Source organism: Crinia signifera, chromosome 2 (genome assembly GCF_055691185.1).
Source record: "Crinia signifera chromosome 2, ASM5569118v1, whole genome shotgun sequence".
NCBI lineage: Eukaryota > Metazoa > Chordata > Amphibia > Anura > Myobatrachidae > Crinia > Crinia signifera.
The window spans coordinates 323,903,828-323,914,247 of record NC_139218.1 but is presented as its reverse complement, the minus strand read 5'-3'; the positions used below and the strand labels follow the sequence as shown (position 1 = coordinate 323,914,247).

Below are 10,420 nucleotides of genomic sequence, written 5' to 3'. Positions count from 1 at the left end.
ACACTCCCGGACATGTGACACTTCCAGCCAAGAGACATCCGGTTGTGCTTTCGGCCATGAGCGGCCATACTTCCGGCCACTTCTTATTTCCGGTGCCTTCAGTAGGCAGGACTTCTTGCTGTGGGGTATATAAACCCCTTCAGTTTGAATTTAGCTCCACCTTGGACCTTGAAACATGTTGGAGGGGTTACTTTAGGGAGACCAGGAATGCCAGAGGGTGGAAAGATTTGACTCAGCTCTATGAACACCCAGGTTTCATTATTGTTTCATCTGCTGTTTTCAGTCTGATACCCACCATATGGTACATGGTTATCCCTATATATTACTTTGACTGCTGCTATTGTTACATTCAATACCATCATGTTATGAGGATGCAATGGCTATTTTCAAGTAAGCCAGAGTGTGACATCAATTTATCAATGTATGCCGTTATTTGCATGTGGTGGCGGTTTACCAGTTTGTTCCCACTGTCATTCTGGTTGGCTTTCTGAGCAGCGGTAGTTCACTGCTAAGCGAGCCTTCTAACGCTGCCCGCCGGGCATGTGAATGCCACTCCCCAGTACCCAGCGAATATCCCTGCCACAATGCGAATGGATGTTTTGCATAAACATGCATTTGCAGGGTAGCGTGCGGGCCAGAAATCATTGGATGGCTGCCAACCATCCAATGATTTCTACAGTGCACGCAAATCTAATTCGCTACAGAGAATAGGCAAGTCTCTGAAGGTGCCCGCACAGAAGTGCCACACATGCGCATAAGCAAATATGCGCATGCGCAGTGCTTCAACATCTATCCCCCAGGCAAACACGCAGGGGGCCAAACGGATCCGAATCAGGCCCTAAAGGTGTTGGAGATTCGGAAAGAGATGTCTGTCTCCTCTTTCTCTACCTTTTTGAGGACATGGACCCTATGTGGGAGAATACTCATCATTGAGAGATTTATTTATTATTTATTAACGGTTTCCTATATAGTGCAGCATATTCGCTGCACTCTACAATAGGAGACAGTGATACAACAAACTGGGTATTTACAGATAGTCAAAGGTTTGAGGGCCCTGCTCGCAAGCTTACAATCTATAAGGATAAAGGATAGACATTGTGTAGTGTGCTGTATGATACAGTGACCCAGCAGTTTGGCCAGGGGTCAGGAGGATGGAAAATGTGAAAAAGAGAGAGAATACATGTGGCCTGTACAGTGGGAATGTGATTGGATAGGAACGTATATGAAGGTTAACTGGCTGGTTCCAGGATTTGTTACGCTTGCCTGAAGAGGTGAGTTTTCAGGGAACACTTGTAGGTTTGGAGACTGGAGGAGAGTCTTATTGTGTGTGAGAGAGGATTCCACAGTGTGGGTGCAGCCCGAAGAAAGTCCTGCAATCGGAAAGGGTATGGATCATTGGATAGACACCAACTAGGTCGACAAGCATTAGGTTGACACCACTAGGTCGACAAGCATGAAGGTTGACATATGTTAGGTCGACAGAGTCATTAGGTCGACACAAGCATTAAGTCAACATGGGGAATTTGTCAAAATAGGTGTGAAAATTGCCAAGTAAACCTTTTTATTAACTCTTTGAGTGCCAACGTTTCTGTGAGAGATCCTCTAAATATCCGTTAAAAATGCCAGCGCCGGTCCCAGCATTTTTTGGGTGCAATAACTACAATTCAATTAATTTACTTGGCTGTATTTGTATTAATACACGCTAAAAGAACAATCGCTGTGAGCGATGCTGGCATTTTTAGCAGATATTTTGAGGATCGCTCACAGCAACGTTGGCAATGAAAGGGTTAAGTATAGCGGTGACTCGCAGCAGAGGTAGCACCAAATCTGTAATAGCATACTATGTGATGTATGACCATCGATGGTTTTAACTATTGATGGTCTTCCATTACCTTTGACTGACTGACTCATGGGCCAATCAGAACCTGGAGGCATGGCTTCACTAGTGTTGAGGGCTTCCAGCTCAGCACATCGCAGGGACAGGCTCCTTCCGGAGCCCTGTCCCTGCGTCTCGGAGATAGTACATTCAGGTGATGGGATCGCATTTTACAATGCGATCCTGGGTGGTGATATTCCACCATGATCGCATTGTAAATTGCATTTATGATCCTTCATAAATGGGCCCCTAAGGCTCTGGCCATGATAAGGGTTAGAAACATACAAGAAAGGGCCTCAGAGACGTACACTAATGCCACAGCAGCTGTGAATTTGTATGGAACGGCTGTGTGAAAATATACAGATGAGTAGCTGCAAGCACACTGATTTGTGAGTAGCTGCAAGCACACTGATTTGTAAATAGCTCCAGCCATCCATCAATCAGCATTTACTGTCTGTTGCAGACTGGGAGGCAGCTAGAGAATGCTGCCACTCTCTATGTCATTCCCATTCATACCAGCAAGACAGCATCCTCTACCTGTCTCTCAATAAACTCCGGAGGGACTTGCCTGGAGCAAATGCACCACCCAGAATGCCGCTGCTCAAAGGCACCTAGCATCAAGAGTCCTTGGGCAGCTGCCTAGTGAAACAATCCTTTAAGATAGCCCTGGAGCCACCCACTGGCAGTCTGTCAGAGTCATGGCTTGAATACAAAGACGCAACCAATGGCTCCACATTGGTCAAGCATTGACCTTATGAGTAACCCTAGGGTCCCCCAATTTCACCACAGACATCATTGTAAACTACATACATTCAGAAGTTTTCAGGCTGAGGCATGTCCCCAACACAGTAGCAATACACTTGCGTTTGAGACACCACTTCCCATTACCTCTATGGTCTATGTCAGTGGTAGCCAACTCCAGTCCTCGAGAGCTACCAACAGTTCACATTTTCCAGACAACCTAGTGCTCACGAACATATCTTCAAAGATCCCCAGGTGCAGCTAATTACTTCACTTGTGATTCTGTGAGGAGACATGGAAAATGTTAACTGTTAGTAGCTCTCGAGGACTGGAGTTGGCTACCCCAGGTCTATGTCATTAACTTTGCGAATACATATGCACGTCCAGTAGGATAGAAACCACTGCGCACACAGGGGCCCATTTATCATTGATCACATCTGCAGAATGCAATAACATTGGGTGAACGTATCACGTGGCGCAGGCAGGGAATGGGGGTTTGAAAGGAACCTATCCCTATGATATATGTGTGGTTCTGGGAGTGCTGCATTTGTGCAATCATTATGACCGCTGTCAATGGTTCTTGGGAAACCTGGAACTACAGCCGTGATCTGTAGCCCATAGCCCACAATGGTTGTGGTAGCCGTGGGGGCCAATATTGGGAATACTTCGCATTCTGGATAGTGTAAATCTGGCAGCATTGCACCCCCTATGGAACTCTATGGTGCATGCGGCCACCATCTCGAATAGAGAAATCCTTCATATATTCGGGGTTTACTTTGTAATTTGTGGCCAAACCGCAAATATTGTTAGATAAATGGGCCCCATAGAGATTGCATCCACCTCTGAATCTAGCCCAAAGCACACAATTGTTATGAACACGATCAGAGTTACATATATACATAATATCAGTGCTATTGCACAGAACACAGGGGCAGCTCAGCAGATGAATGGGCACTAGCAGCACTTCCTGCCTCCATCATGTTTGTGAAAGACAGCGAAGGACACGACCGAGCAGCAGGTCACAGCGCCACATAGACCACGCCCACTTTTCGGGCGACCCACCTCTGTCGCCGGGCCCGCCCACGACTCTCGGTGACGCTGGTACATGGCTTTGTCATCCAATAGGGTTATAAAATACAGCAGAGTGGCAGCGGCTTTGTCGAATCGCACTCCGAGCCCTCCTCCTGACGTCAGACCTCCTTTTGCGGCTTCCTTCTTTAGTACCCTCCCCCCCGAGCTAGTGCTTCTGCAAGTTCCCTGTGCTCTGCTGCTCTCCGCCTGCAACGCCGCCATGTTAGGAGCTGTCGGACGCTGCTCCGCCGGGGCCCTTAAGGCCTTCAAGCCGGCCACCAGTTCACTGCAGCTCGGACAGAGCTTGCTCAGAAGCTCCCCTGCGGCGCTGCACTCCCGTAAGTAGTCGTGCATGCCGCAGCAGGCGGTGACCTAGCCGTGTCATTGGGTGGTGTGTAGGCCTCGGTGTGCGGCCCGGGCGCTCTGTAGGCCCTGATAGCCGGAGGGGTATATAGGCGGGTCAGAGCACTGCCACCGGGGTGAGGCGCCCTCTCCGTGCCCCGTGTGGTGATCGGTATCCCTGTAGGCTGCCTGACCTTGTGCCCGACATCCTCGTGCTGCCGGGTGTAGAGGGTGTTCTTGGCTCGCAGTCCATACTACACCTTGCAGCATAGTAACGCGTCGCTTATACAGGTCGGCTTCCCTGCTGCGACTTTTAGTTCCTCGGCTGCCTAATGCTGCTTAGGGTCTTGTGCGTTCTGCCAGCCCTGGCCCCTAGTGCTACATAGAAACATAGAATTTGACGGCAGATAAGAACCATTTGGCCCATCTAGTCTGCCCCTTTTTTACCCTTCAGGTAAACTCAACCCTTTTTAATCCTTATTTCTGTGTAAGGATATTCATATGCCTATCCCAAGCATGTTTAAATTGTTCTACTGTCTTAGCCTCTACCACCTCTGATGGGAGGCTATTCCACTTATCCACTACCCTTTCTGTGAAGTAATTCTTTCTAACATTTCCCCTGAACCTACCTCCCTCCAGTTTCAGTGCATGTCCTCGTGTTTTATTACTTGTTTTCCTACATACCCCCTATATGCCAGATTCTGGCTGCCCTGTGCTTTATGGCTGTTCTGTGTATGTGACTGGCTTTTAGACATTAGATTGAATGCCTGTCCTGTGGCTGCTAATAGCTCTCCTACTACAGGGGCCCTGAGATCATGTAAATCCCTAGGCAGTGTCTATATACTGCATGACCTCTGTCCGTGTGTGTGAGTACATGTCATTACTTCTGTCCCTACCAGGCAGAGACTATGCCGCACAAACTTCACCGGCGGCCAAGCCCGGCACAGCAACAGGCCGTATCGTCGCTGTCATTGGTGCTGTGGTGGATGTCCAGTTTGATGAAGATCTGCCACCTATCCTAAATGCACTGGAGGTCCAGGGCAGGGACACCAGGCTGGTTCTGGAAGTTGCTCAGCACTTAGGTAAAGTTAATTTTAATTTTTTCACACTAGAATTATTTTGCAGTGTCTTAATTGACTTTAAGACCTATAGCTTCCTATACATGATGTGTTTTTTAGCTCCTTCATTGATGATCTTTCTAGACTTTCGTTCATCTGAGTCTACTGAAGCAACTTATGTCTCTGAGAAGGAATTATGGAATAGTTATTTCTTTATTATAAATTTATACTTGTTCGGCTCTGGTCTCCAACATCTCATCTTTTCATTGTAGGGGAAAACACTGTCCGTACCATTGCTATGGATGGTACTGAAGGTTTGGTCAGAGGGCAGAAGGTTCTTGATGCTGGCACACCAATCAGAATTCCCGTTGGACCTGAGACTCTTGGGAGGATCATGAATGTCATTGGAGAACCCATTGATGAAAGAGGCCCTATTACAACAAAACAGTGAGTTACTCTGACATAAGTGTCCTAATTATGCATTTGTATGTTAATAGCATGCATATTTTGTTTAGTGTGTATGTGCACTCACATGGGTCAGTAATGACCCTCACCCCCTTGACATCTGAACATGCACACAAGCACCCTTGGTGTCTTGTCTTATTGGTGACCCTACTTTTAACTTCTAGATATGCTGCTATTCATGCTGAGGCTCCAGAGTTTGTTGAAATGAGTGTTGAGCAGGAGATTCTAGTTACTGGAATCAAGGTGGTGGATCTTCTGGCTCCATATGCCAAAGGAGGAAAAATCGGTAAGTTGGCAAATATGCAGTGTGTCATTGTAAAGAATCCTTTTGCTTTTTACAATGCTGTGAAAAAATTCTGTCCTTTAAAACTTAAGGGCACAATTCACAAGTGGTATTTGAGCACTTGTTACTAATGTTACATGCTGCTCTAACCAATCCATTCCAACTCCTTTTTAAAACACATGATTGGTTGAAGTACTATTTAAGATTGGTAAAATGTGAAGACAATTGCTAGTGTTTAAATCTGCCTCCCTAATCTGGTAATGGTCTTTCTAACCTGTATATTGACAAATATAATGCATATTAATGAGGCTTCTTGGTTTCCTTTCATGATGATTTTAATTTGACTTTCGTTCTTCTGAGATATCTGAAGCAACTGTCCTATCTGATAAGGAAACTGCTAGAAAGCGAAGACCGCTCATTGTGTTTGTACTTGGCAATAGTTCATGATCTCTTGTTGTTGCAGGTCTGTTTGGTGGTGCTGGTGTGGGCAAAACCGTACTTATCATGGAGCTGATCAACAATGTCGCTAAAGCCCATGGTGGTTACTCTGTGTTTGCTGGAGTGGGAGAACGCACCCGTGAAGGAAATGACTTGTACCATGAAATGATTGAGTCTGGGGTCATCAACCTGAAAGACACTACTTCAAAGGTGGGCATCGCTCTACTTTAACCCTCCATTTTTTATTATGTAGCCACTACCTAGCGGTTAAATTATACAAAATCCATTATTTGCCCATTTACTACCAACAATGCTGTGGAAATAGAATTCTAAAAACTAGTACTATATTGAAGCACTCATACCTCTAGTTAAGTTGATGATACTTCAGTACGGCTGTTGTGGCCGTTTTTTTCAGAATTAACTTGTGGTTTTGGTTCTTTTGAACCAGATTTATAGATGGATGGCAGCAGACAGCTTAATTCTTCAGAGACTCAAAAGACCAGATTTAATGCTATTGTAATACACTGTGCAATTATTTACAACAGGCAAACACAGCTTATTTCTAGCAATGTATATAGGGCTCAATCCAGAATGAACAGTTTTAATATACCCAACATCACAAATCAACCTTCATGGGGCTAATTGAATATCCTTTGGATCCTGTAGTGCTAATGGCTTCTCTACATTGTACTTTTCTTGTGGTATATAGACCACCATACATTACTATACTAAGACTTCTCTGAGGGGAGACGTCACACTTGCAGTCTTATTCTCCACTTCCAGGAGGCTGTTCAAGTCAGAGGTTGGGTGTGCAAGCAAAGTCTGATCTTAGATACGCATGGGACCGTGTATCAGATGTCAGACACATGCCATTTGGCCACTTTTCAACAATTTACTCATCCCGACTTGTCGTAATCGAGTGGAAAGTGGTTAATAGCGTGTGGCCAGCATAAGACAGCTGTCCTCTAAAAGTAGGCCACAAACTTCAGGGGGTGAGACCTTACTACATAATCCTCTTTTCTGGATGTATGGTTAGATGTATACCATTTTCCTAACTTGTTGTATATGTATATCTGTAATTTCTAAACTACTTTTCTTTGTAATAGGTAGCACTGGTGTACGGACAGATGAATGAACCACCTGGTGCCAGAGCTCGTGTAGCTTTGACTGGTCTGACTGTAGCAGAGTATTTTAGAGATCAAGAGGGTCAAGATGTGCTGCTGTTCATTGACAATATCTTCAGGTTTACTCAGGCTGGCTCAGAGGTGAGTGCAAACAAATATCCATAGGTCATGAGGTATGTAGGTGGGTCCCCGTCCCCCCCCCCCCCCCCCCCCCCCCACTCAGCATTTTGTTAAAAAAATAAATTACAACTTTTAGGTGTCTGCCTTGCTGGGTCGTATTCCATCTGCTGTAGGCTACCAACCAACCCTGGCCACTGATATGGGTACCATGCAGGAGAGAATCACAACAACAAAGAAGGGATCCATCACATCTGTGCAGGTTTGTTAATGTTTTGTTACTCTTCTGTAATGTAACCAGTTTTGGTTTTGAAAGCCTCATATGTATGTGTTCCCAAAGGGTTTGACATTGACCAACAACCTGGTCTGCTCTTAATTAAATTTGATTTAATCTCCCATTAACTCCAGTAGTCTATTTCCATATGGGCATTAAACTGGATTCCTTAAGCCAGGGCTGGGCAATTGCGGCCCTCCAGATTTTGATGGAACTACACATCCCAGCATGCCTTGCATCAGTTTCAGCATGGCCACATAGCAAAGCATCCTGGAATGTGTAGTTCTTCAACATCTGGAGGGCCGCAATTGCCCATCCCTGCCTTAAGCAGTACTACAAATTGGTCTTGTTGCTCTTCGGGTGGTTGAACTGCTATTTGACTAGCTCACAGATAATGTAAACAGTCAATAAGCTGATGCCAAACAGGCAACATGCACTAGGGTGACCTTCATGAAAGGTCACAGTGACTTCTAAACCTCCCCAACTATTTATTTTTTCATGGGGCTTTCATTTTTTTTATTTTTTTTTTCTATCCATGTCAGAATGTTGGAGTGTGACTAGCACAGGAGTAGTGGAATGAGGCACTTGACCTTGTTTAGTGGAGTAGGAACTACTCAAGTCTGCCATGATTGTTAATGCTAGCTTAATGTTCTGGCCAGCTCCTGAAACACTTGCAATGTGTTTTTGGCCTATTGTTTTTGCAAGGGGCACATTTACTAAGACTTCCAAAAGGGAAGATAAATTACTTTTTTTATTCATCTCACAATGGAGAAATTTGTAAAGGGGAAAAATGGAGGCATTGGGCTTGGCGACCAGTCAATCTAGCTATCCTTTTTCTAGAGTATCAGATACATGGCTAGAATCTGGTTGAGCCCCATCCTAACTTATGCTTTTGAAGTTCAAGTAACACCACTCTGCTGTTTTTCGGGGAGGCACTGCCTCTGTTGCCTGCAATGATGAATATCTTAAGACTTTCGTTCTTCTGAGTTTGCTGAAGCAATTTCTTGTATCTGAGAAGGCAATTATTTTTTTTTCTGTAGGTGACCACAGTCTGTGTTCCATAACATTAATGGTTACCTCTTTATTGTACCACAGGCTATATATGTGCCCGCTGATGACTTGACAGATCCAGCTCCTGCTACCACATTTGCTCACTTGGATGCTACAACTGTGTTATCTCGTGCCATTGCTGAGCTGGGTATTTACCCTGCTGTGGATCCCTTGGATTCTACCTCCCGTATCATGGACCCCAACATTGTGGGACATGAGCATTATGATGTTGCCCGTGGTGTACAGAAGATCTTGCAGGTAAACTTTTATCTTACAATCTCTCCCCTTGCATATTTTAGTCTATCCCTACAGAAGATTAAGGCTTTTTTTTTTTTTTTTTATTCTTGTGTTATAGGACTACAAGTCTCTACAAGATATCATTGCCATCCTGGGTATGGATGAATTGTCAGAAGAGGACAAACTGACTGTGGCTAGAGCTCGCAAGATCCAGCGTTTCCTGTCTCAACCTTTCCAGGTTGCTGAAGTATTCACAGGACATATGGGTAAATTGGTCCCATTAAAGGATACAATCAAGGGATTCCAGCAGATCCTTAAAGGTAAAACCACTAAATACCTGCTTGTAATACATCTGATATACTAAGTCTTAATAAATGGTGCCATATTTACGGTCTTCTCATTGTGCCACTGGTCTCTTTAAGGCTAATAGTTCTGTAGTATCCACTTTAATTTTACGTCCTTTACTTCCTCCCTTAGGAGAGTATGACCGGCTCCCTGAACAGGCTTTCTACATGGTAGGACCCATTGAAGAAGCTGTAGCTAAGGCTGACAAACTTGCAGAAGAGCACTCTTAAAGACTTATTAAAAAGTTCCCATTGAAGCACTCATCCACAGCACCCATTGTCCTGAGTAAATCTTTATGCCTGTATTGGATCATGTGGGCAAAGTGTATTTAAGTTTCCAATAAAACATCTCTGTAAAGAGCGTGTGTCCTGGTATGACGCTTTACACTGGATGAGCACTTGTCTGTACTAATGTGAAATGTAACTTCTCTGATGCGCATCTTGTCTTAAGCATCCGAAAGTCCGGTGCTTAGCTTGACTTCAGTGCTTGTACATACTTTTCATACTGCGATCAGAATACCATTTAATAAAGGTCTGCACTTTATCTGAATATCTAGTTTCCGAGTAGCAGTTGTGAAAATGACAAGCAGCTATTTTATTTTCTGTTCCGATCTATTAAGTTGTTTTGTTTCTAGACTACTTGGACTGGCTCTATATTTATTTCTAAAATCTAATAGTAACCAGTCTTAATGAAGAAAGCATAGACCCTTCCCTGCCTGGAAGAGTCTATAGTGTAGTAGGTCTCATAATGAAATACAAAGTCTAATAATGCATAACGGATCCATAGACCATGGGATCCCACCCCCTTATGAACACTTTATGCAATATTGGAATCTGTATTTGATCATGAGACCTACTACATGATAAGCTTCTTCTGTATATTTTCATGTATGTGAAAACTGCATTACATCAAAAATTCTGCAGTTTTTGGATTCTGAAATGTCACATATGTATTCTTTATTATATGCACATAGTCGGCGCAACTGTAGGTGGTGGTACC

At 44.4% G+C, this 10,420-nt stretch overlaps 1 protein-coding gene and 3 non-coding genes across 4 annotated transcripts; all 4 read left to right on the top strand.

The window, feature by feature from the left end:
* Positions 1-3,856: 3,856 nt before the first annotated feature.
* Positions 3,857-9,970, top strand: ATP5F1B (ATP synthase F1 subunit beta). The gene is made up of 10 exons (XM_083169241.1): positions 3,857-4,026; positions 4,930-5,112; positions 5,361-5,535; positions 5,718-5,839; positions 6,300-6,484; positions 7,381-7,539; positions 7,655-7,777; positions 8,885-9,097; positions 9,195-9,396; positions 9,554-9,970. Exons 1-10 carry the CDS (start codon positions 3,909-3,911, stop codon positions 9,649-9,651), a joined length of 1,578 nt encoding a protein of 525 aa, XP_083025367.1. The 5' UTR covers positions 3,857-3,908; the 3' UTR covers positions 9,652-9,970.
* LOC146061831 (small nucleolar RNA SNORD59) lies at positions 5,211-5,280 on the top strand. Its single transcript, XR_014471279.1, has one exon. It is a non-coding gene; the product is annotated as a small nucleolar RNA SNORD59 (small nucleolar RNA).
* On the top strand, positions 6,157-6,227 carry LOC146061830 (small nucleolar RNA SNORD59). The gene has a single exon (XR_014471278.1). It is a non-coding gene; the product is annotated as a small nucleolar RNA SNORD59 (small nucleolar RNA).
* Positions 8,737-8,808, top strand: LOC146061829 (small nucleolar RNA SNORD59). The gene has a single exon (XR_014471277.1). It is a non-coding gene; the product is annotated as a small nucleolar RNA SNORD59 (small nucleolar RNA).
* Positions 9,971-10,420: the final 450 nt, after the last annotated feature.

Coding starts and splice junctions, on each gene's coding strand:
- ATP5F1B (XM_083169241.1), top strand. CDS start 3,909: ATGTTAGGAGCTGTCGGACGCTGCTCCGCCGGGGCCCTTAAGGCCTTC. Junction 4,027..4,929: donor CCCTGCGGCGCTGCACTCCC/GTAAGTAGTCGT, acceptor TGTCCCTACCAG/GCAGAGACTATGCCGCACAA. Junction 5,840..6,299: donor TGCCAAAGGAGGAAAAATCG/GTAAGTTGGCAA, acceptor TTGTTGTTGCAG/GTCTGTTTGGTGGTGCTGGT.